The sequence below is a fragment of the Camelus dromedarius genome, chromosome 3 (genome assembly GCF_036321535.1).
Source record: "Camelus dromedarius isolate mCamDro1 chromosome 3, mCamDro1.pat, whole genome shotgun sequence".
In the NCBI taxonomy this organism is placed as follows: domain Eukaryota; kingdom Metazoa; phylum Chordata; class Mammalia; order Artiodactyla; family Camelidae; genus Camelus; species Camelus dromedarius.
The window spans coordinates 114,294,576-114,321,581 of record NC_087438.1 but is presented as its reverse complement, the minus strand read 5'-3'; the positions used below and the strand labels follow the sequence as shown (position 1 = coordinate 114,321,581).

Genomic DNA, 27,006 nt, shown 5'->3' with positions numbered 1-27,006 from the left:
GAATTCCTTATATGTTCTAGATAGAAGTCTTTTGTCAGACACGTGGTTTGGAAATATTTCCTCCCAGTCCATAGCTTTTGTTTTGCCTCTTAATAAAGGTTTACACCCAGCAAACATTTAAAATTTTTACGAAGTGCAACTTACCAGTTTTTCCTTTTATGGTTTATGAATTTGGTGTCGTATCTAAAATCTATACATCTAAAACCAAGCTGTAATCCAAGCTGTAGAAAACTTCTCCCATGTTGTTTTTCAAGTTTTATGGCTTTACATTTTAGATTAAAGTCTATGATCCATTTCGAGTTCGTTTTTACACAAAATGTAAGGTTAGGGCAAAGTAAATTTTTCATTTATTTATTTAGCTTATGGCTGTCCAATTGCTCCCACACCATTTGTGGAAAAGAGCTCCAGCTCTAAGAATGAGATTTAGGAGTCAAAACCAAAAACAAAACAAACAAGGAAGAAACCAAACGCCCTCACCACTGTGTTGTTCCTTGAGTCCTGAGGTCCCCCAGCTAATCTGTCTGCTTCTCTCTACTGTCAGAGTCTTCTTATTTTTTTTTTTATATACAGTGTGCAAGGGTTTTCTTTGGAAAATTAGATCCATCCAGAGAGAGGTGGTGTTCCCCAGGAATTTTTTACAGTTATATTGATAAATAACTACTTTTCTCACCTAAGTGCAAAGCTTACCTTATTTCATGAACAAATGCACGTCTCTCTGGACCATGAAGCTTTGCTGCTCAAGCGGGCGATAAACAGTGTCAGTTTTATCTGGAGCATGTTAAAAAATGCAGAATCTCAGGTCCCACCCCAGACACACTGAACCTGAATTTTAAGCCAGATCCCAGGTGATATGTATTTGCGAAGCCGCTTAGTAAGCACTGCTCTACCACACAATAAAATCAGCCTGACAGTGACTACAACTTCATCTCACTGGAGCGTGTCCTTCTGCAAACTCACAGAATCACCTCGGGTCCAATGGAATCATTCTCTCCTTCCGGTCTCTATGACCAGCCTGCTCCAGTCCTATGATCTGTTTATTTTTCTCCAAAAGCTTGAGGAGCTGCAAATCACTTTGCTAATATAATGCATAGTGTTGCCGATGACCGATGACCGACAACCTTCATAGGTAGAACTCTTTGGTGCCCTTCCTTTTGTATTCTTCATCTTACTTTTCCCTCAGTTCACGTTCTTTTCTTTTTCTTCTTACATAGCACATCAGTTTCTTTTATAATGTCTTTATTTCTGCTACTTATATTTTTATGTCTTGCTCCTGGAAAGGCAGTCTCTGGAATTCATACAGTGAAGTTGAAAACATACGACTTAGCAAAGATTCTTCCTATTTTTGTTTAGTAACTAACAACTTAGTGACGTCTTGGCATCTTTCAAATGTTAAATTGCAAGTGCTAATGAAGACTGTTAATTGTTTTGATTATTTAACTTTTTATTTGGAAATAATGTCATGTGTCCATAAAAGATGCAAGAATAAGAATAGTATATATAGAACAATTCCATAACTCCCCCACCTCAAGATTTACCCGTTGTCAACACTGACATTGACATTCTTGAAGAATACAGTCCCCTGCCCTTTTTAATACAACTTCCTCATTTGAAGTTTGTTTCCTGATGATTAAATTCCGGGTTCTCAACCAGAAATACTCAATGGTGATATTGGTTCCTTCTCAAGTCAGCTTACCTGAAAGCAGACATCCATTCTGCCCTCACTGATATTTTTCATTGGGGTTCTGTCCAATTTCTTCTCTTTATGTAGTTACTATTTTTCTTTTATAATTGATTAGCAAACTGTGAAGAGATCATTTCAGACTGCACAAGAATCTTGCTCATCATTTAAATTTCCTATTAGGTTTTAGCATCCATTACTGCTCTAAGCCTGACCCAATTTTTACTCTCTATACATAGTCTCAGATATAGTTGGCATTGGAAGGTTAGCCTTTATTTGAATGTGTACTGTAGATTTTTAACAAAACAAGTTCTATATTTACTATGTTTAGTATGATTTGAAATTCCCTCTTTCATGTGTTTTTAATAAAGTGAAATTTATGTAAAAAAAAAAAGATTTCTTTCCAACTACTATGCTGATGTTGGTATATTGATTTTCTATCCAGCAACTTTACCTATTTTTTAGTTCTGCGAGTGTGGAAAACCTTATGGATTTTTTCAAAATTAACAGTTATATTGTGGGATCTTTATCTATTCAGATATTCCCCTTAGCCAGTGAGAAATAAACTCTTAATCCAATTTTAAGATCCTAGTGCCCAGAAGTTTTTCTTTCTGACTTTCTAGTTTAGCTGTGTGTTTTATATTAGTTTCTCCTGCGTGTCAAGGCATTTGTAGCAGAGATGCAGTCTGCAATAGCTCAAATCACTAAGATGCAAAAGAACAAATAAAAAGTCAGCCTATCTAAAAAGCATGTTTAGTACTGTGACTGATTTGCATTTTTGCATAAACTCCTTATATCAACAGTCCACGGGCCACACTTTGACAAGCAGAGGTCTGGATGGCTCGTTTGACGAAGGAAGTAAATTTCCTTCCTGAACAATTTCAGGTGGTCCAAGAGTTGCTCCATGTGTAGAGAAGCAATTAATCCATATTTATGAATGAGTTAATGCTATGTGAAGTGTGGTAGATGAACCACTCCCGAAATGAGTTAAATCCAAGACAAGCTCTTATAACTGAAGGCAAAATGCATTTTCTACATAATATTTCTACTTATGAACGTAGGCTCCACCTACTCTAAAACTTTCCTTTGCATAATTTTCAACCTCCTGTCCTACCAGAGCAGAAATCTCAACCATCAGAGTTAGGCAGAGGCTTTTTTTTTTTTTTCTTCTATTCATTGCAATTGAATCATTTGGCAAAGAGATTTTTTTTAATGCATAAACATAAAGCAATTTAATTTATCTTTAGTAGTTTAGATAAATAAGTAAAAATATTGCTCGGTACCTTTTTTTAATTAAGGAAAGGAAACAATGTAACTTAATAAATACAAAAAGGTTTTATATTTTGTGAATCTTCAATCAGCTATAATACAATAAACATGAATTAATTTATTAGAAAATACAACTGTTCAAAAATTAAAAATAAATAAGTTGGCTGCCACAAAATTGCAACATAATATACAGTTAACCCATTCTGTTATGGTCAGTTAAGAGAAAGATGGCAGAAGGGATGATATGGTTAAAAGTAAACAGAAAACAAAGAAGAGGTGGAAAGATACAAGGGAAAGGAGAGTTAGAGTAAAAGGAAAGAAAGAAAGAAAAAGTGTTTTATTGAATGAGTTCGTTATATGAGGTCACCAGGAGGAACTCGTCCTCTGACTGACGCACTGTGATGAGAACTGTTACCATTTAGATGATTTTCTTCCCCTGGTGTCTTCAACCCAGAGGTACCTCGTGTTCTCTATACAAAGGCACTGTCAGCAAGCTTTCACTCTCCCACCCTGGAGCCAAAGAATTGCAGAGAGGTGGTCTTAACTCTGATGGAGGAGCACTGACTACCACCCCGCTCATAGCTCGATGGCGGGGGGTTGGGGGGGGGGGCAAAGAGCACTGGCATCTGGTATCCCTGCTTCCGCCACTACCGAGAAGGCTCAAAGACAATGGTCAACCCGGGCTTTTCTTCTCGAAGTGTTTCTAACGCACATTTTGTATCATAATTGAAATACATTTTACACAGCCTGTAAAAGCAAACAGAGAGCCTAGGGTTATACTCCTGAAATGAACACTCAAGAGTTTTGAGCTTTAAAAATCTTATCTCCTCCCTTCACTTAACATTCTAAGATTTCCAATGGTGCACTTCATGCCGAATGCGATTTCTGGTATATTTGTAAGCTTCAAGTTTGGAAATGTTTAAACATGTAACTGTAAAGAGAACAGTATAATGAATCTCCATATGCCCATTACCGGAGTTTGACAGTTAACAGCTCTTGGTTTCACCGATTGACTCCCTACTGCTTACATCAGTGGATTATCTTAAACACAGCATTTCATGCGTCTATAAATATTTCTAGCTGTGACACTAAATAAAGAAGACTTTTACAAAATAATCACAATGTCATTTTCATACCTTAAAAAGTTAATAGATTTTAGTATCAATATTTGCCTAATCAGTGTTTAAATCGTCAACTTCTGATAACATTTTTATATTTCGTTCATTTCATCAGGAGCCATAGAAAGTCCACACAGTGTAATTGCTTGGGATGCCTCTCAAGTCTTCTTTGATATCAGTTCTTCCTTTTTTTTTTTTTTAATTTCCCTCGCAACTGAACTAAGAAATCGTACCATTTATCTTGCATCATTTCTAGCAGTATTGATTTGGTTGTGTTATGGATTGTTTGTGTTCCTTCAAAATTCAAATGTTGAAGCCCTAACCCTCAATGTGAGGGCATTTGGAGATGGAGCCTTTGGGGTGTAATTAAGGTTAGACTAGATCATGGGGGTGGGTCCTCATGATGGGATTAATGTCCTTAAATGAAAAGATACTGGAGCATGCACTCTCTGTCTCTCTGTCTCTGTCTCTGTCTCTCTGTGCCACATAAGGACACAGCAAGCCCAGAAGAAAGCTCTCACCGGAAACCAAATTAGCCAGCACCATAATCTTGGATGTTCCATCACCAAGATCTGTGAGAAACTAATGTCTGTTGTTTGTTTAAGACACCTAGTCTGTGCTGTTTTGTTATGGCAGCCTGAGCTCACAAGACAGGTTGATTACAGCCATGGATTCCCCAGTCTGTTTTGAGTCTTTCCTTCATCTGCAAAGTGTCCATCAGGTCTGGGTCAATGAGCATACATTCAGCGATGTCCCCAGCTCATCTTGACCAATAATTCCCTTTGTTCCTTTATTTCTCTTAGTTCTGGGGATGGCTTTCCCTTGAACAAACATGCTCCACTACGTCCACACAAGGATACAATGCTGACCTGAACTTCTGTTTATATTAAAACCTGGTTCTTATTATTCTGACTGGTTCTCAGCCTTGAAGTCATGGACAAGGACAGAAATTTCTGGGCTAGTAGAGTTTATAATCTTGGGGTAAAATATAGATAATAAATTAACAGGAAAGTGACATGGCATGTATGATGGTGGTCAACACTACGGGGGGAAGTAAGCAGAGAAGAGGAAAGACATGCTGCTATTTTCAGTAGGATGGATGCAGTCAAACTCAAAAAGAAGGCCTCTAAGCAGAAAATTCAAGGATGCACAGGAGTAAGTCAGGGATACCAAAGGAAGAAAAGTTCCAGGCAGAGGGAACAGCAAGTATAAAGGCTCAGACTTGACAGTGTTTTTTTGAAACAGCAAGGAGACCAGTGTGGGTGAGCAGAAGGAACGCAGGTTAGAAGAATTTGCAGAAATAGCAGGGGCCAGATAATGTGGGGCTGTAGACACTGCTGTGAGTTTGTGGCTTTTACTTCGAATGTGATAGGAGCATGTTGGTAAGAGTGGTATGATCTGACTCATATTTTAGCTGCGTCCTCCATCTGCTATGGTAAGATGAATAGATGCAGAGTAGCCTGGCAGAATGCTGCCAGAACAGCCCAGACAAGAGGTGACAGTGGCTTGAAACCAGGGTGGGAGCCATGAAGCTGCCAAGAAGTAGTCAATGAGTAGGGATGCTGTGAAAGCAGACTTAACAGGACATGCCAGCGGGCTGGATATGTGCATAAGGAAAAAGAGGTGTCAGAGAGGACACCAGGATTCTTTTGACCTTGAACAGTTCAGATTGAGCTACCATTGACCGAGATGGGGAAGACGCAGGTTTCAGGCAGAGGGAAACAGCACAGGTTTGGATTTGGACATGTGAAGTTTGGGAGGCTTATTGGACATCCAAGTAGGAAAGTGAGGCAAACATTTGCACATGGAATCCATGACAATACGAACTGGCGGGGAGGGGCACAGCACATGTATGAGAAAGCCAGTGGACTAGATGATATGAACAAGGGAGAAAGCATAGAGAAGAATTAACCCAGTGATTGAGTCCTGGGGATTCAGCATGTAAAGGTCAGAATGATGAAGAAAGGCCTGAGAAGACTGAGCAGAAGTAACTAATGGAGTAGGAACAAATCCAGAGGCGAGTGTGTTGTCCCTAAAGCCAAGTGAAGGAAATGTCTTCAGTGGAGAGTGTGATCATCAGAACTGACAAGAAGTTATGAAACTGACTCAGAAACTCTAACTAGAGAGGTAATGAATACCTCCGTGGTGTCACTGATGGTGGAAAGAAGCCAGTCATCCCAGCACACTGCAGATAGACCAAAGTTTATAAAATCTTGGTGTTTCTGGAGCACTTTACATTTAGAAATCCCCAGAAACCAGACTAACAACACCCCCGCTATGCAAGGATATTTACAACTACGATGACCCATAGACTGGTCTAGTTCTACAAAGTGCAACACCTTGCATAGAAATATAACTCTACTCTGCTACTTTCAATGCGACTTGTGTTTCTTTCTGGAATCTGGGATGGAAAATCTCTTCCCACCCAACTGAACCTTGGTTATTCTCAATGTCTGGATGAGGTCGAATATGTAGTTCATGACACATACCGTATATCCATATAAAATCTGCAACCAGCCCAGACCCAATCTCACCCGGAACACAAAATGGAGCCACACTGGAGTTTGGAAATGGGCCACCTTTTCCTTAGAACTGTGAGCCCTGCCAGACAAATCGCAGGGCACACTTACTTCAGGTTTTTCAGGAGGCAGCCCTGCTGTTTCAGCACTTCACAGAGTAGCATCACCCCCAGGTCACCCAGGTCGTTGCTGCCTAGACTCAGCTCTCGCAGGCTCCGGTTAGAGGTCAGCAGTGTGGAAAGATCCCAGCAGCAGTGTGAGGTGAGGGTGCAGTTATCTAACCTGCAAGAAAGGAGGTGATTTGAAGAAAATATCCCCTTAATTATCTCGCCAGGTCTCCCAGATCTTAGCCTGGAATGTTTCAAATGCAAAAAAAAAAAAAAAAAAAAAAAAAAAAAAAGGGTTATTCTTCCCTCCTTTTCAGATGAGAGTATTTTTTTTTTCCAGGCTACTGGGTTGTGCAGATTAAATTAGCAATAGCGGTTTATGAATTAATTTTTCCCAAACTCTGTGTCTCCCCCCAAGTTTTCCTAAAACACAAGGGCTATTCCCACTCTTTTGTGGGAGAGAGATTTATGGTGGAAGGAACTCCAGTATTTGCCTTTACACCATCTAAAAGTACAACTCCTCGCTGTCCCATGGTCCTGTAATAAGCCACACCCTAGAAGGACGCCATCACTCCTCAGATACAGGTTAGTTTGTCATCATTTCCCCCAAACTACCCCCTTCCCCTCAGCCACCATGCGTTGCCATCACCATAACAAGCTAGGATACTTACTGCAACATCTGAAGCTTGCAGTTGGGGTGCAGGAGTCCCTCACAGAGGAGCTTGACCCCCATGTCTCCAAGAGCGTTGCCCCGGAGGTAAAGGTGCGTGAAATTCTGGTTAGCGCTGAGCACTGAGGACAGAGCCTGACAGCAACCTGATGTGAGGCCAGAATTCACCAACCTGTAGAGTGAGCAGAGAGAAGAATCCTTAGGGTCCCAGCCTTCTTTGGACACTGCACAGCTGTCTCAGCACGGGAATTTCATCTTATCTGAATAGCTTTATCCTTCAACTTAAAGATCAGGAGCCAGCTTCTTGGATATAAGCATGACTCCCTATCTCTGGCCCCATACGAGAAGCCAAAGATGGTCTCAGAAGATGCTTTCCTGGGATCAGTAGACGAGACAGAGCAAAAGCATACTGATCCACATTCCCTCCACATTCCTCCTTCTTTTTATACATATTCCCTCTGGCCATGCATGTTCCTCACTCCCACTTCTTCCGGAAAGACACTCCAGATTGTCTTTGACTAATAATTCCCACAACATTGCAGAGGCTTTCCTTATTTGGTTGTTATCCCAACCAGGCAGGGTGGCAGCGCAGCTACGTAACTCTTACATATTTTTTTTACAGACTGGAAATCTGAAGCTCATTAGATCATATGCTTCCCTTAAGGTCAAAGAGAATGTATATGGTAGAGGGGGACCCAGACTTAAGCCTTCTAACGCCATCCCCCACTCTGTTGCCCCTTGTGTCCACTTCACGCCACCTTCTGCACTGTAAAGGGCCTCTCAGAGCATAAAGCCCTAGGTCTGCATTTTACTCAGTGGAATTAAGATTTTTGATGTCCTACTCTTGGGTCAAGTTGAACATATTCTGTTACCTAACAAGAGCATGAGGGCTCTGAAATAGACAGCTGTGTCATTGCTGCATAGACACTCAGAGGGTCGTATACAGTGTACAGAGAGTCACATATGCTAGGCTTTCAGCAAAGCCTTGATTTAAGAACATCTCAGGCAGTCACAGCCCTTTCTGCCAGGATCCTTAATAGTGACATGCTTTTAAATTCTAAGTGTCTTAGAATCAAGAAAAATAGAAAAACAAAAGGAGTCATTGAGATAAGTATAGCATTGACCAGATGACCAAAAGGAAACAGAAGTACTTGTTTATCTGCTGGTCTCCACCTTCCCAGTCAAGGACGAATCGCAGCAAAAAAGACTGAGCAAGCAAGACAGAGAGGGAAGTGAAGCCCAAGAGGAATAAGCAAAAACAACCGAGCGGTTTGCAGCGCTCTTACCTCCGGCTAAGAAGACTTTTATCAGAGGGTCTTTAGTGAGCCTCAGAAGGGATTTTCAGGATTCCTGGCTGTCACAGACTGAATGTAGCATCCCCCAAACTTCCTACGTTGAAATTTTAACTCCCAAGGCGATGGTATTAAAATGTGAGTATTTTGCAATGTGACTAGCTCTTGGGAGCAAAGTCCTCCCGATAGGATTAATGCCCTCATAGAAGAGTTCCCAGAGAGCTGTCTCCCCAACGTCACCATATGAAAACACAGCTAGGGCGGCTGTACACAAGCCAGGAAAAGAGTCCTCACCAGGAACCAGGTGCTCTACAGGCACCTTGATCTTGGATTTCCAGCCACCAGAACTGTGAGAAATAAATGTTTGTTGTATGAGCCACCCAGTTTATGGCATTTTTATTATAGCAGTGTTTTTAAAAAATACAGATTAGTCTTTTCTTAATGTTACTTTATTTATTTGAGATTTTGGGGGGGGGGTAATTAGGTTTATTTATTTACTTGTTTTTAGAGGCAGTACTGGGAATCGAACCCAGGGCCTCCTGCATGCTAAGCACATACTCTACCACTTGAGCTATACACTGCCCCCTGTTATAACAGTCTTAATGGATAAAGACACTGGCAAAGACGAAGAACATTCCAGCAGACTAGAGATGGTCATCAAAAAGGAGAAGAAAGAATATTTTCAAAGTTACAGAATTGTAAGCTTTACCACTATTTCCAGAAAAGGGCCAGAAGTTATTATGCAACAGATGTTTGAGGAGAAGTACGCACAGAAGCGTCAGCAATTACATGCCGATAAGGTCATTTTCTCAAGAATAAGTCACAGTGGAATTATCAAAATGTTGGTAACCACTGAGACTGAGTGATGGATACACAGAGTGCGTAAAGAAATATTCAGAAAATCAAACCACCAACCAATCCACTAGATTAGAGGACTGTAACCGACATCACATATCTTGGTTTCCACCAATCTATTCAACTCAGTTCTACATTTACTGAACACAGATATCTTGCCAGGTACTATATTAACTTAAATCATTGCTTTAAAAAAATGCACTAATGATATGCCTTATGTTACAAATACGTCTCACAAAGAACATTGAGGAAGAAGATTTAACATTTATTGAGTAAGTGATGATGACTTTAAGATTATCTCATTGAGTTATTATGAAACCAAGATATAGGTGTTGTTGTTATCTCTGTTTTTAAATAGAAAAACTGAAGATCAAAGAAATTAATTGAAGAAACAGAAGGAGCTTTCTAGATGGACAGTGGGAGAGTAAGGGTGACCCTCCAGGCAGAAGGAAAGGGATATGCAAGGGTGAGGAGGGGTGAAAGAGTGGGCCTTTTTGAAACTAAGAAGCTAATTCAGCATGACTCAAAATGGATTAAAGGGTATGGTAGATGAGAAGGAAGAAGCAGTGATCTACGGCTGGTCAGGGAGAGCCTTATGTGCCAAGCTAAGCTATATCAAATTCACTCTGACTTCAAAAAAAGAACTTCTGAAAGTTTTTTGAACAAAGGCACAATATTATCACACTTGCATTTTAGAAAGTTCCCTCTGGTGTTATGTAGGGGGAAGAAGAAAGGTAAAGGGAATTGAAAGTAAAAAGAAAAAATTAGAATTACTCTTTGTTTACTTGTCACAGGAAAGTCCCAGGGAAGTCCCACTATTCCATGAGACAGAATGTAGAGGGCATTGATAAGTTACAAGGAAAAGGAAAATACATTACAAGAAATAAAGAATTTTGCAAATACTTAGCATGTAGTGTTTGTGTAATACTGTGGAGGGGGCAGAGGCAATATGCGGCCAGAAAGAAAGGCCTAAAGTTCGAGAAAAAGAAAATTCAGCCATACTTAACAAAACACAAAATGCCTAAAAGTTTTGCCTCCTTAATTCCACTTACTGGTATCAGTCTCAAAAGAAATATACATACACAAAGCTGCATGTATAAACATGCTTTTTTCAGAGTTGTTTGTAATAGTAAAAAAAGTAGAAACTCATCCAAAGGCTCATCACTCAATGAGTAGCTAAATAAATTACCATAATGCACAACATGGAGCATTATGCCCAAATCTGTAAATTTGTATATACCATCATGGCAATGTATCCACAATAAATGAAAGAAGCAAATCATAGAAGAGTATTTACACAATGATTCCAGTTTGGACAGAGTGTTATGGATGAATTGTATACCCCAAAATTTCATATGTTGAAGTCTTACCCCCAAGACTTCAGAATGTGGCCTTATTTAGAAACAGAGTCATTGAAATACATGCACATTCATGTATGACTGAACTATTGTGCTGTACACCAAAATTGACACAACATTGTAAACTGACTATAACTCAATTAAAAAAAAATAAATAGTCATTGATATGTAATTAGTTAAGATGAGGCCATTAAGATAAGCTCTAATCCAATAAGACTGATGTCCTTATAAAAAGGGGGAATTTAAGCACAAAGACAGACACACACCAACAAGATGAGAGCACCAGGTACAGATGAAGACTGAGATTGAGGTGACACACCTATAAGCCAAGGAATGTCAAAGATTGCCATCAAACCAACAGAAGCTAGAAGAGAAGTATAGAACACAGTCTTCCTCATAGCTGTCAGAAGGAACCAAACCTGCTAACACCTTAATCTTTTAGCCCCCACTGCTAAGACAGTAAATTTTGGTTGGAACATTGTAACAATAGCAGAATACACATTCTTCTCGAATGCACACGAAGCATTTTCTAGGATAAATCATATGTTAGGCCACAAAACAAGTCTTGGAAAATTCAGAAAGATTGAAACCATGCCAAGTATTTTCTCTGACCACGATGGCATGAAACTAGAAATCATAACAGGAGGAAAACTGAAAAACTCAAGAACATGTGAAAATTAAACAGTGCTCTTCTGAACAACCAGTGGGTCAAAGAAATCATAGAGGAAATAAAAAAGTATCCTGAGTCAAACAAAAACACAAGACACCAGAACTTACAGGATGCAGCAACATCAGTTCTAATGGGAGAGTTTCTAGCTATCCATCTATGAATAAAATTGAGAGGCCTTTTTAAATTTTTTTAAATAAAAAAAATTTTTTAATTAAAAAATTAAAAGAATTTTTTTAATTGAGAGGTCTTAAACAGCTAACTTTACAACTCAAGAAACCAGAAGAGGAATAAACTAAGCTCAAAGGTAACAAAAGGAAGGGAACTAAAAAGATTAGAGCAGAAATAGCTAAAATAAAGAACAGAAAAATAACTGAAAAAATAGAAAACCAAGAGTTAGTCCTTTGAAAAGATAAGCAAAATTTACAAACCTTCAGCAGGACAAACTAATAAAAAAGAGAACCAAAATCAACAAAATTATAAAGAAAAGAGGAGGCATTAAAACTGTTACTACAGACAAAATAAACGTATTTTCAAATACAAAACCACTGATACCACAGAAAGACAAAAGATCGTAAGAACTGCTGTGAAACCAACAAATTGGGCAATCTAGAAAAATGCAAGAATTCTTAGAAACATACGAACTATCAAGACTGAATCAGGAAGAAACAGAAAATAAAAATCGGCCAATTACTAGTGTAAAGATGGAGTCAGAAGTCAAAAAACTACTAACAAAAAAACGTCCAGGACGAGATGACTTCATTGGTGAATTTTATTAAACATTTAAAGAATTAACACCAATTCTTCTCAAACTCTTCCAAAAATCAAGGAGGAAGGAACACGTCTAAACTCATTTTATGAGGCCAACATTACCCTGATACCAGATAAGACTCTACAAGAAAAAAAAAAAACCACAGGCCAATTCCTTTGATGAATACAGATGTAAAAATTCTCAACAAAATGTTAGTAACCCAAATTCAGCAGCACATAAGAATCACACACCATGATCAAGTGGAATTTATCCCTGGGATGCAAGAATAGTTCAACATAGAATAAAACAAACAAACAAACAAATTTCTTCTGTATAGCACAGGGAACTATATTCAGTACCTTATAATAACCTTTAATGAAAAAGAATATGAAAATTAATATATGATGTATATGCATGACTGGGACATTGTGCTGTACACCAGAAATTGACATGCTGTAACTGACTATACTTCAGTTAAAAAAATAAACAATAGTTAACAAATGCAAATCAGTGTGATATACCACATTAATAAAATAAAAAAAAAATCATGACCATCTCAATAGCTGCAGAAAAAGCATTTGACAAAATTCAACATCTGTCCGTGATAAAAAGTCTTAACAAATTAGGTATAGAAGGAATGTACATCATCATAACATAGGACATATATGACAAGCCCACCGTTAACATCATACTCAGTGGTGAAAGACTGGAAGATTTTCATGTATGATCAGGAACATGAAAAGAGTGTCCACTCTCACTATTCCTATTCAACATAGTACTAGAAGTCCAAACCAGAGCAACCAGGCAAGAAAAAGCATAAAAAGCATCAGAACTGCAAAAGAAGAAGTAAAATTGACTCTATTTACAGATGACAGGACTTAATATAGAAAATCGTAAAGATTCAACTAAAAAACTGCTAGATCCAATCAGTGAATTCAGTAAAGTTGTAAGATACAAAATCAACATATAAATGTCAGTAGCATTTTGTGCAGTATTGGTGGTGTGGTGGGGAGCATAGCTGCCTTCCAAAAGTCAGCAGCATTTCTATACACTAATAACAAATTATCTAAAAAAGAAATTACACAGATTTGTTGTTACTAGAGGGGAGGTGGGTGGGAAGGGATAAACTGGGAGTTTGAGACTTGCAGATACTGACTGGTATATATAAAACAGATAAACAAGTTTATACTATATAGCACTGGGAAATACATTCAATGTCTTGTAGTAGCTTACAGTGAAAAAGAATATGAAAATGAATATGTGTATATTCATATATGACTGAAGCATTGTGCTGTACACCAGAAAAGGACACAACATTGTAAACTGACTATAATTCAATTAAAAAAAAAAAACTTCACCAAGAAGAAAAAAAAAAGAAATTAAAAAAAAATCCTATCCATTTACAGTAGCATGAAAAACCATCAAATACTTAGGAATAAACTTAACCATGAGATGAAAGATCTCTACACTGAAAACTAAGATCCTGATGAAATAAATTTAGAAAGACAAAAATAAATGAAAAGACATCCCTTGTCCATGCATTGGAAAAATTAACATTATCAAAATGTCTATAGTACTTAAATGCATCTATAGATTAAATGCTTTCCTTAGCAAGTCTTCAATGGAATGTTTTGCAGAAGCAGAAAAAACACTCCTAAAATTTATATGGAACCACAAATGACTCAGAATAGCCAAAGCAGTCGTGAGAGAGGAGAATAAAGCTTCCTGATTTCAAAGTATATTATAAAGGAGAATGGCCAAGATGCAGAGTAGAAAGACACTGAGTTCAGCTCCTCCCATGAGCACACCAAAATCACAACTATCTGCAGAACAACCATTGATGGGAAAAAAAAAAAAAAAAAAAACCTACCAGAAAAGATCTTCTACAACTAGAGACATAAAGAAGGAACCACAGCAGGATGGTACGAAGGCCAGACTCTCAATATAATCAAGTCCCATACTCCCCAGTTGAGCAACCCACAAACTGAAGAATATTATATTGCTGAGTTTCTCCCACAGGAGAGAGAGTTCTGAGCCCCATGTCAGGCTCCCCAGCCCAGGAGTCTGGCATCAGGAAGACAAGACCCCAAAGCATTTGGCTTTGAAGGCCAGTGGGGCTTCATTGCAGGAATCCCAGAGAACTAAGAGAAACAGAGACTTCACTCCTAAAGGGCACACCAAATCTCACGTGCACTGGGACCCAGGGCAAAAGCAGTAATTTGATAGGAGCCTGGGTCAAACCTACCTGCTGGTCTTGGAGAGTCTCCTAGAGAGGCGAGGGGCAGCTGCAGCTCACCCTGGGGATATAAACACTGGTGGCAGACATATTGGGGAACATTCAAATGTGTGAACACTGCTGCTGATGGCAGCTGATATCTTGGCTCATTAGCTCCAAGACCTCGCCCCACCCAATAGCCTGCAGGCAGCAGTGCTGGGACCCCTCAGACCAAACAACTAACTGGGCGGGACACAGCCCCAGCCATCAGCAGAGAGGCTGCCTGAAGACTAAAGAGCACACAGCCACCTCTGGACTAGCCCCTACACATGGCCCAGCCCACTGGAGGGCAGAGAGCTAGCTCCACTCGCCAGTTGACAGGCACTGGGGCCCTCCCTCACCAGGAAGCCTGTACAAGCCTCTAGATCAGCCTCACCCACCAGAGGGCAGACACCAGAAAACTACGATCCTGCAAGACAGGGCAGATCCTATCTTGGGACCAGCTGGGCCCTGGCCCTGACCACTAACAGGCCAACACAACCATTGGCACATCCCAGACCCCATGCCCTACTGTGTCAGGAACCAACCCCTGCCCCCAACCTCAGTGATGGGAAGTGAGCTCTGGGATTCCCGGGCCCTGCAGCTGGCCAGACTCCAGGATCCAGCTCTGTCTGCCAGTGGACCAGCACTAGCCCCAGGATCTGGCTTCACCTGCCAGTGGGTGAGCAACAGCCCCAGAGTCTTTTGGACACTGACTCCGCCCACCATGGGGCCAGCACTAGTCCTGGGGCCCCCAGGGTTCTGCAGCCAGCCACTTCATGACCAGGCCCCGGTACACAGCAGCCAGCAACATCCTCACAAGACAGGGCCTGGCAACCAAGCAGACTAGGGGCCAACCAAACCTACCAGTCTGTCCACATTGTCAGCTCACCGCAACAGAAGGACCCATGCAGCCCTCTTAGAGGGAACTCCTAGAGCACATAGCTTGAGTGATGAGAGGGGAGTGCACTGCTGAGATGCATAGGATGCTTCCTACAGAGGGCCACCTCTCCAAGGTTGAGAAACATAACTAACCTAAATAAAAATACAAATAGCAACTTAGACAAAATAAGGTGACAGAGGAATAAGCTCCAGACAAAAGAACAAGATAAAACCTCAGAAGAGCTAAGTAAAGTGGAGACAGGCAATCTATGCAAGAAAGAGTTCAGAGTCGTGATTGTAAATAAAGGTGATCAAAGACCTCGGGAGGAGAATGGAAGCACAGAGCAAGAAGTTAGACGTTTTTTAACAAAGAGTTAGAAAATATAAAGAACAACTGAACACAGGTGAAGACTACAATAACTGAAATTAAAAATACACTAGAAGGAATCAACAGTAGACTGATTTAGAAGAAGGGGTAAGCGAGCTGGAAGACAAAGTGGAAATCAGTGCCACTGAATACAAAAAAAGAAAAAACAATGAAAAGAAATGATTACAGTTTAAGAGACTTCTGGGATAACATCAAACACACTACTAGTTGCATCACAGAGGTCTCAGAAGAAGAAGAAAGAGAGAAAGGGCCTGAGAAAATATTTGAAGAGATAATAGCTGAAAACCTCCCTAACCTGGGAAAGGAAATATTCACCCAGTTTCAGGAAGCACAGAGAGTCCCATACAGGATTAACCCCAAGAGGAACACATCAAGACACACTGTAATCAAAATGACAAAAATTAAAGATAAAGAGACAATACTAAAAGCAGCAAGGTAAAAGCAACCCATAACATACAAGAGGACTCCTCTGAGGCTGTCAGCTGATTTTTCAGCAGAAATTGCAGGCCACAAGGGAGCGGCGTGATATATTTAAAGTAATGAAAGACAAAATCCTATAATCAAGAATTCTCTACCCAGCAAGGCTCTCATTCAGATTTGATGAAGAAATCAAAAGCATTACCCACGAGAAAAAGCTAAAAGAAATGACCACCACCAAACCAGCTTTACAACAACTGTTAAAGGAACTTCTCTAAGTGAAAAAGAAAATGCCACAAAGTATAACATAAAGCTATAGTAATCAAAACAGTATGACAGTGACATAAAAACAGACAATACGCCAATGGAACAGGATTGAGAGTCCAGAAATAAACACATGAATATTCCGCCAACAAATATTTGACAAAGGAGCCAAGAATACTCAGTGGAGAAGGCAGTCTCTTTAATAAAGGGAAATTAGATATTCACATAAAAAGGAGTGAAACTAGACCCCTATCATACCCCACTCAAAAAAAATCAACTCAAAATAGATTATAGACTTAAATATAAGTCCTGAAGCCATAAAACTCCTGGAAGAAAATATAGGAAACAAAGCTCCCTGACATGGGTCTTAGGAACAATTGTTTAAATTTTACACCTAAAGCATTAGCACTAAAATTAAAGATCAACAAATGGGACTACATAAAATGAAAAAGCAAAAGAAATAACCAACAAAATGAAAAGGCAACCTACAGAATGGGAGAAAATATTTGCAAATCATGTATCTGATCAGAGGTTAATATCTAAAACGTATAAGCATACGACTCAATAACCGAAACAAAACAAAACAAACAAAAACCAAATAATACTATGTTAAAAAGGGCAAAGGACCTAAATAGATATTTTTCCAAAGAAGAAATTCAAATAGCCAACAGGTACACGAAAAGATGCTCAACTTGACTAATCATCAGGGACATGCGAATTAAAAGCACAATGAGATACTACCTCATGCCTGTTAGAATGGCCATCATGAAAAAAATGAATGCTAACAAATGCTGGGGCAAATGCAGAGAAAGGGAGCCCTGGTGCACTGTTGGTGGGATTGTAAATTGGTGCAGCTACTACAGAAAACAGTATGGAGGATCCTTAAAAACTTAAAAATAAAACGACCATAGGATCCATCCACCCTATTTCTGGGTATATCGCCAAAGGAAATGAAATCACTATCTCAAAGAGATAACTGTGCTTCCATGTTTATTGCAGCATTATTTACAAAACATGGAAACAACCTAAGTGTCCATCAACAAGTGAACAGGTAACACAACATTGTAAAATGGCTATAACTCAATTTAAAAAAGTGTTAAAAAAAAAAAAAAGATTATACTATGACAGTGACACAGCAAAAAAAAAAAAAAACAAATGAACAGATAACGAAGATGAAGATGTGAGATAGACAGGTAGATAGAGATACAGAGATTTTATATATATATATATGTAATATATATATTTAAAAAATACACACACACACACACACACACACACACACACACAATGGAATACTATTCAGCCATAAAGAAGAAAATCCTGCAATTTGCAACAACATGGATGGACCTTCAGGGGGTTATGCTAAGTGAAATAAGTCAGACAGAGAAAGACAAACACTGTACAATCTCACAAATCTAAAGCAGAAGCTAAAGCCAAAACACTCAAACCAAATTCATAGAAAAAGAAATCAGATTTGTGATTGCCAGAGGTCAGGAGGTGGTGGTGGGAACTGAATAAAGGTGGTCAAGGGCACAAACGTCCAGGCATAAGATAAGTAAGTCGTGGGGATGTAATGTACACCATGATGACTATAGTGAACAGTGCTGTATGGTATATTTGAAAGTTGCTAAAAGAGCAAATTCTGAAACATTTTTGTAACTATATGAAGTGATGGATATTAACTGTGGTTCTCATTTTGCAGTACGTGTATGTCAAGTCATTCTGCTGTGCACTTTAAATGTGTACAGTGCTGTATGTTGATTATATTTCAAAAACATTCAAAGAATGTGCGTCGAACTGCAATAATTCTACCTAATAAAACTGAAAAAGGAGAAAAAAATTGAAAGAAAAAAATAAAAAGAAAGGTCTGCTGCTTAAGCCACTCCTTTGGTGGTACTTTGTTACAATAGCCCTGCAAAACCAGTACACAGAGTGTGTCAAGATGGATGGGTAGATGGATAGATAAACGGATGGATGCTCAATATAACAAAATGTCTGGATATTTGCTCGTCAGCCTGTTGTAAATGGCTCTCTCAAAAGTGAGCTGAGGAGGAGCTTTCATTTCCTGCTTCATGTATCTATGTTATTTGCTATTTTCACACTAAGCATGTATTACTTTCATAATAAAAAAGCTCACACAAGCAGGACTTCCAGTTTCTAGGCCAGCAAGTGAGGAGCTTAGAAGTCACCATTCCGTCCTAACAGCAAGTAGTTAAAAGCTGAACTGACAAATCAACAACACTTCTTAAGTTCACAAGAGAAGTGTGGTCACAGCGCAGTCTACTCTCCCTAAAATCGAGGAGACACAGAGGCAAACACAAAGCATCGCAACTTCCTGGATCAGAATTAAGCCTCCATGGGAACCAGTGCCCGGGAAGGAAAACCTGAATTATAATTTACAAATAGCTAAAGGCTAGCTGTGGACAAGTCTGACAGATAAAAACACCAGGAGGACCCAGTCACAAGGGGAGGCACCATACTTTTGTGAGGTTTACCCCCAGGAGCTCAACCAGGTTCTTACCCTAAATATCAGAGAAAAAAAATCCCCCTGTGCTTCCAACAGAGGGAGGAGTAAAGGAACCATTTTAAAATACAAGCAAACTTCAGAGATATTGTGAGTTCAGTTCCAGACTACCATAATAAAGCAAATACCACAGCGAAGTGAGTCACACCCATTCTGTAGCTTCCAAGTGCATATAAAAGTTATGTTTACACTATAGTATAGCCAATTAAATGTGCAGTAGTGTTTTGTCTAAAAAAATGTGTACACTTTAAAAATATTGCTAAAAATGCTGACGGTCATTCAAGCCTTCAGTGAGTCATAATCTCGGCTGGTGGAGGGTCTTGACTCAGTGTCGATGGCTGCTGACTGATCAGGGTGGTGGTTTCTGAGGGTTAGAGGTGGCTGTGGCCACAAGATGACAATGACGTTTGGCACATTGACTGACTGTTCCTTTCACTTGAATTGTACGGTTATTAATTGGCCTAACTTCAATCTTGTTGTGTCTCTGGGAATAAAGAAACCCACTGAGAAGGAGAGAGACATGAGAACAGCCTGTCTGTGGAGCAGTCAGAACACACACAGCATTTATCAGTTAAGTTCACCATACTTTTAAGGGTGTGATCTGCGGTGTTCCAAAACAATTACAACAGAAACATCAAAAATTGCTGATCCGGGATCACAACAAATATAATAATATATGTTATAACAAATATAACAAATATAATAATCATTTAAAAGTCTGAAATGTTGTGAGAATTATCCAGATGTGACCCAGGGACTCACTGAAGTGAGCAAATGCTATTGGAAAATGGTGGGAACAGATTGTTCAACACAGGGTTGCCACAAACCTTTAATTTAAAAAAAAAGAAATGCAATATCTGTGAAGCACAATAAAGCAAAGATCAGTAAATTGACATATGCCTGTATACCAGAAGTACTTTGTTTGTTTTAATAATATTTGTCTTCAGGAGACGGTAGTTACCCAAAGCCTAACCTGCTGGGATATTATTAGAGCCTAAATGATATTAGGGCAGGCAAATACTCAACTTCAGCCCACACTAGCCATCCTGTTCTACTAATAAGGGAGGAAAAAACTAAGAAGCAGTTGAAAAGTGCTGAGAAGTTACAGTCCAGAGGTATAAACTCACTAAAAGGCAGACCTAATCATAGGATTATAGACTGCTTCCCCTTTCCCTACACTTCATTAACACATTACTGAAGTCTTATTTATAACAGTTCCCTTTATCCAGTACATCACGTCCAGCTATCAGGAATAAATTACAAGACATTTTGAAAGGCAAAAAATAGTTTGAAGAGACAGAGAAAACACCAGAAACAGATTCAGATATGAGAAGAAAGTGAAATTACCAGACCAGGAATTTAAAACAATTATGATTAATACCCTAAGGGTTCTTTTTTTTTTAATTTCATTTTATTGAGTTCTAGTCAGTTTACAACGTTGTGTCAATTTCCAGTGTAAGCACAATTTTTCAGTTATACATGAACATACATATATTCATTGTCACATTCTTTTTCACCGTGAGCTACCACAACATCTTGTATATATTTCCCTGTGCTGTACAGTATAATCTTGTTTATCTATTCTACAGATAGATACCTGTAGGTATCTACAAATTTCAGTTCTAATGGATTAAATAGATAGAAGAACAGATGGGCAATGTAAGCAGAGAAAGGGAAATTTCAAGAAACAAACAAACAAACAAACAAAACCTCTAAAGATAAAAACAAAACAGAACGAAACACTGTAACAGAAGAGAAGACTGCCTTTGATGGGATTATTGGTAGACTAGACACTGCTGAGAAAAGAATCTCTGAGCTTGACGATATCTCAGTAGAAACATCCAAAACCAAAAAGTAAACAAACAAACAAAAAGACTGAAAAAAAAACCCATCAGAATATCCAAGAACTGTGGAATAACTATAAAAGTTGTTGTACACACAACACACACGTAATGGAACACCTGAAGGAGAAGTGAGAAGAGAAGGATTATGGGAAACAAATACCACCAGGAATTTCCCCCAAATTAATTTCACACATGAAACCACAGATCCAGGAGGCTGAGAGAATACCAAGCAAAGTAAATTCTAAAAAAAAAAAAAAAAAAAAAGTAGCTCGAGAGCTAAGCATATAATTTTCAGAATGCAGAAAATCAAAGATAAAGGAGAAATCCTGAAAGAAGCCAGAGGAGGGAAAATATTTTGTTAAGGAGCAAAGATAGAAATTACAACTGATTTATCCTCAGAAAATATGCAAAGAAGGAGAGAATGGAGTAAAATATTTAGTGTTGAGAGAAAAAAAAAACAAACCTAGAATTCTGTACCCTGTGAAATTAGTCATCAAAAATGAAAGACAAATAAAGACTTTCTCAAACAAAAACTGAGGGAATTTGTTTCCAATAAACTGCCTTGCAAGAAGTGTTTTTTAAAAACATTCTTTAGAGAGAAGGAAAATAATATACATCAAATGTACATAAAGAAAGGAAGAGCAGAGAAGGAACAAGTGAACATAAAATTCTTATTCTTAAATGATCAAACAGATGACATCGTGTTCAAAATAATAGAAACAATGTATTCAATTATTTATGTTTATGTGTGTTATATGCTTATCTATAAATGAATGACAGCAATTATACAAGGGACAGAAAAGAGAAATTAAGGTTACTTTGTTTTAAGGTATTCACACTGTGAAGTGGTTTATTGGAAAGTAGATTTGGATTAGTTGTAAATACATATTGCAAACTCTGGAGCAACCACTAAGAAAAGTTTTTTTTTTTAAAGTATAATGTGTATGCTAAGAAAAGACAAAATGGAATTATATAAAAGGTCCAGTTAAAGTCACAAAAGGCAGCAAAGAGATGAAGACAAAAATAGAATCAAAGAACAAGTATAACAAATGAACACAGGAGCAAATATGAGATATTAATCCAACTATGTCAATAACTAGTTTGAACATCAGTGGTCTAAATGAACCAATTAAAAGGCAGATATTGTAGAATGAACAAAAAATAAGAGCCAACTGTATGTTGTTTATAAGAAACTCACTTCAAATATAAAATACAGATTAAAAGTACAGGGGTAGAAAAAATTAAAAATAAAAAAATAAAAGTAAAGGGATAGAGAAAGATACACCATCCCAACACTAATCACTTGGAAGCAGAGAATATGTGGCATAAAAAAAATACACACACACACACACACACACGCACGCACGCATGCACAATGGAATATTATTCAGCCTTAAAAAAGAAAACCTTGCCATTTGTGACAACATGAATAAACCCAGAGGATATTATGTTAAGTGATATAAGCCAGACAAAGAAAGACAAATATCATATAATCTCACTTATATGGGGAATTTTTTTAAAAAGCTGAATTCTTAGAAACAGAGTAGAATGTTGGTTACCAGAGGATGGGGTGGTGGGGATGGGGGAAAAGAGGACAGCGTAACTAAATAGATGAAGGTGCTAAGCCATGTTCCAGTTAAGGATTTAGAGACATCCAGGCAAAAGATGAGAAGACCTGGAGTATGAGTGTTGTCTCTGAAGAAACTGAGATCAGCATCTCTCAGCAGACCCTGGAGCGAGAACGAGGACCAGTGCCCCGAAATCAAAGAAGGTGCCGCATGGAAATAAGAACTGTGGGTGGTGCAGCGATGACCAGCATGCTTAGAAGTTTTCACACGTAAAACAGGTGACTCTCCTTGTGAATGTCATAGAAGCAAGTGTTTTGCTCAATGGTGAACAGGACTGCACAATTCCTAAGGTGTCTTTCCGCTCTGAGAATCTCCAGTCCCGTAGACGTAACTACCTTACTAACAGTACCTAGTATCTACTGCTCCGAGCTACACATATTGCCTCTTCCACTCTCTTCCCTCGACTCCATCTGATTAACTTTTTCTAGAAGTAACCCCCATTCACCTTTTCCAAATAACGCATCCCTGAAGGTAAGCTGCTTTATTGCTGACACACTTATGAAGACTTACCCCAGTTTCTGCAGGTTACACTGTGGATTCTTTGCTTTTTCACATAATATTCCAACTCCTGAGTCTCCCAGGGCATTTTCTCCCAAGTAGAGTCTGGTCAGGGAGTGTTTGGTGCTCAGGACGGACGCGAGATCCTCACAGCAGGCTGATGTGAGATGGCAACTGACCAACCTTTCGCACACAGAGATGGCAGAATGTCACAAGACCTCTCTCACCCCACTCTCCACTCTGCTGTGAGTCAAGGAAGCCACTTGTCCTGCCCCTGCTTCTAGCCTAGTCTGCACATGGGAGGAGGACATCCAAGCTCTATATTAATGTTTTGTTTCCTTTTCTGTTTGCTGTAATAGCAAATAAACACCTTCCAAGCATGTGTGATGTTACAGCATCTTCCTAGACCCCTACACTTATTATGATTGTGGTGAAATTTGCATAACATAACATAACATTTACCGTTGTGAGCATTTGTAAGTGTACAATTCAGTGGTACTTAAGTACATTCACATTATTGTGCAACTGTCACCACCACCCCTCTCCAGAACTCTTTTCATCTTCCCAAATTGACTCTGTACCCAGTAAACAATAACTCCCAGTTCCCCTCCCCTGAACCCCTGGAAACCACCATTCTATCTCCTGTCTCTTTGAATTCGCCCATTCTAAGTACTGCATGTAAGTGGAATCATATACAATATTTGCATTGTTTTTTTTTTTTACTGAGTATAAAGTCCTGTCTTGCTTTGCTTTTTTTTAATAATAGGCACCCTAATGGGTGTGAATCAGCCCCACTATTTTCAAGGGCTTTCTTTTCTTCTTCAAAATTCAAATCTCCCAGAAGCATTCAGTAAAGAACTACATAGAATGTGAAGTGTCTGCATTGTCTTAGCACTTTTCCTATTCAGTGTGGACGAAGGCCTTGCCATGAAGTCCCAAAACTCTTCTAAAGCAATGCAATACATTGGTTTCATTTTCTCAGCTAAATACCTTAAAGGCAAGCATGGTTTGTTTATCATCATCATCATCATCATCATCATCATCATTATCATTATTAAAGTTTCTCCAGGGCTCAGAAGTGGCTTTTCCCACAACAAACACTAACTGAATTAATTATTGACAAACACCCAGAGATAAACACAGGGAATCCTCTGAGCAGCCAAGGCCATTCTCACACTAAAATTCTAACCCATCGGGGACTCACTGAAGCCACAGCTCATGCTTCTGAAGGGAAATTAGTTCCGACTCACCAGAGCTTCTTCAAATTGCAGAAGAGATGCCTGAGTCCCACACACAAAAGCCTGATCCCGAAGTCTCCCAGGGCGTTGTGGCTCAGATCCAGCTCCACCAGCTTCTGGTTGTTGCTCAGCACTGAGGAGATGTTGAAGCAGCACTGGTGGGAAAGGCAGCACTGCCCCAGCCTTCACGCCAAGCACAGAAACGGAAAACGTCAGAACGTGGGCTCTGCTTTTCTGTCCCTGCCTTCTGGTCCGTGCTCGTTTTCAGCACAGACAGGGGCGCTTGCGTTCCCAGGTTGCAAAGAGAAAGTTATAGCTAAGTCTTCATGAAGCCATCATCTTTCAAGACTACAGTTCAAGACATAGCAGGAAGTTAGTTCTCAGGTTCGCTGGCTCACAGTCTGAGGTCAGTTGGGGAGATCCCTCTGTAAATAAAGGTCAGCTCTCAAATGTCCTCTCTAGGGTTGTTTCTATCTACCTCTTCCCTTGGCCAACCTTGTCCTGCTGTTCTGTTTGATGATTAAAAAAAAAAAAAAATAAGCACCGTGGGTTTTTTAAGGGGGAGGGGGAGGTAATTCGGTTTATTTTTTTAATGGAGGTACTGGGGATTGAACCCAGGACCTTGTGCACGCTAAGCATGTGCTCTACCACTGAGCTCTACCCTCCCCACTCTGTTTGATGGTTGAACCCCAGCCCTCAATCCAGACTGAAGGAGCAAACAAGGTCTGGTTCTTGATTTGTTTTACACACACACACACACACACACACACACACACACACACACACACTCGCTGTCACTACCACCAACAATTAGTCCCTATCAGAGGAGCAAGACTAATATTCCAGCTCATTTCCAGGCTAATAGTTCAAATGTCTTAGCACTTGTTGGATCACCTTTTCTGCCCCCATTTCCACACCAACCAGAAGGAAATGGATAACTGGATCTTTATCTGCAAAACACCTCATTCTCATCCGTGTCTCCCTGTTTGTGTCTCACTTTCGGGAATCACACAGGGGCGCACCCACAAGGGAGATGGGTAGAGTGGCATGGGATGAAGGTGGAGAGGCAGATTGGGTGTCAAAACTAGCCAGACCCCTGAAGACAAGAAGAAGATTTTACAGTTTATCAAAAGAGCAAATAGGGGGAGGGTATAGCTCAAGTGGTAGCGCGCATGCTTAGCACGCATGAGGTCGTGGGTTCAATCCCCAGTGCCTCCATTAAAAAAAACCCTAATAATAAATAAATAGACGTAATGACCTCCCCCACAGAATAAGTAAATAAATAAAATGGGGCCATTAAATAAAAAGCACTTAAGTAATGAAATGGCATAGTTGAAGTATAATTTTCTAAATAACCCTCTGTCTTCTGTCCAGAGAATGACTGATGGGTGGCAAAGTGGACGCAGGGAGACCAAACAGCCCAGATTCATTCAATATGTATTTCTGAGCACTAACGCATGGTAAGAAGATTGTCCAGACAGTATAGTGACAACTGCAAGACAAACAGGAATCCTGTCATGAGAAATTGATAGTCTTGGAGGTCACTGCAGAATCCAGGCAAATAATGGTGGTCGTTGGACCTGGGCTGGTGGAGTGAGGATGGGGAAAAGTGGGCAATGGCTTGTACAGTAAGTAAAATTTGTAAGATCTGTGATGCGGTGGTTATGACGAGCAAGAGAGGAAGGTATGAAAACATCCTGGAGTGGTGGGCTTCAACGCTGGCTACGGAGCTCATCAAAAGTGCAGGTTCATGATGCAAGAGGGCTGAAGGGATGGCTCATGCAACTATGTGCTCAACTCAAGGCATGTGAGTCTGATCCACAGTGTGGGCTCAGAGCAAGCATTTTATTAGTAAAGCGACAGGAGACTCCCTGTGACAAGTTAACCTACACAAAATATTTTGATGGGTTCCAGCTCAGGTGGCGCTTCTATGATGAAGCGCTTCAATCTCAGCTATGAGCGTGGCTGATGAAGAAATAAAAGCTCCTAAAAGTCATGCCCTTTCATACCACCAGCAAATGACTTCTTTTCAGTTCCCCTTTATCCTTCCCCATCTGAAACTTCCCAAACTCCTGGCTTCCAATCTATTTTTGCCTTCTCACTTGTTATGGACTGAATTGTATCCCCCAGAAAATTTCATGTTGAAGTCTCAACCCCTAGGACCTCAAATGTGGACTATATTTGGAGATAGGGCGTTAAAGAGGTAATCAAGTTAAAGTCGGGTCATTGAGGCAGACCCTAATCTGATGTAACTGGTGTCCTTGAGAGATGAGGGAATCAGACACTCACACAAAGACCATGTGAAGACACAGGGAGAGGACAAGTCACCTACAAGCCAAGCAGAGAGGCCTCAGGAGAAACCAACCCTGCTGGCAACTTCATCTCAGACTTCCAGTCTCCAGGACTATGAGAAGATTAATTTCTGTTGTTTAAGGCTCCCAGTGTCTGGTACTTTGTTATGGCAGCATCAGACAACTAATAAACCACTAATCTGGTTCTGCTCCCTCTCTGTCTCTTTCTCTCTCTCTCTCACACACACACACACATACACGTGGTTTCTTACCACAGTCTGCGAATGTTGCAGGTAGGTTGCTGGAGTGTTTCACATAACACCTTCATCCCTGGGTCTCCCAGATTATTGCCACTGAGGTTTAATTCAGTGAGGTTCCAGTTATTGCTCAGAACTGAGAAGATGCCCCTGCAAAAGCTGGAAGTGAGATAGTTCACCAACCTAGAAATCAGAAGGAAGGAAGAAGGAGAGAAGACAAAGTCAATCTCTAAGAAT

The 27,006-nt window shown here is 39.6% G+C and overlaps 1 protein-coding gene across 3 annotated transcripts in view; it reads right to left on the bottom strand.

Annotated features, from left to right (window-relative positions):
- The window catches only part of NLRP3 (NLR family pyrin domain containing 3), a 42,321-nt gene that overhangs the window by 3,259 nt on the left and 12,056 nt on the right, over positions 1 to 27,006 (bottom strand). For 2 of the 3 annotated variants that reach the window (XM_064484535.1, XM_010997883.3), the window contains exons 5-10: positions 26,785 to 26,952; positions 24,234 to 24,404; positions 22,996 to 23,166; positions 7,363 to 7,533; positions 6,696 to 6,866; positions 2,962 to 3,694 (exon numbers count right to left, since the gene is read on the bottom strand). In XM_064484535.1, coding sequence (XP_064340605.1) covers positions 3,595 to 3,694; positions 6,696 to 6,866; positions 7,363 to 7,533; positions 22,996 to 23,166; positions 24,234 to 24,404; positions 26,785 to 26,952 — 952 coding nt within the window. In that variant the 3' untranslated portion in view covers positions 2,962 to 3,594. Of the gene's footprint in view, positions 1 to 2,961; positions 3,695 to 6,695; positions 6,867 to 7,362; positions 7,534 to 22,995; positions 23,167 to 24,233; positions 24,405 to 26,784; positions 26,953 to 27,006 lie in introns of those variants that run through there. The other variant, XM_010997884.3, reaches the window with a different exon arrangement.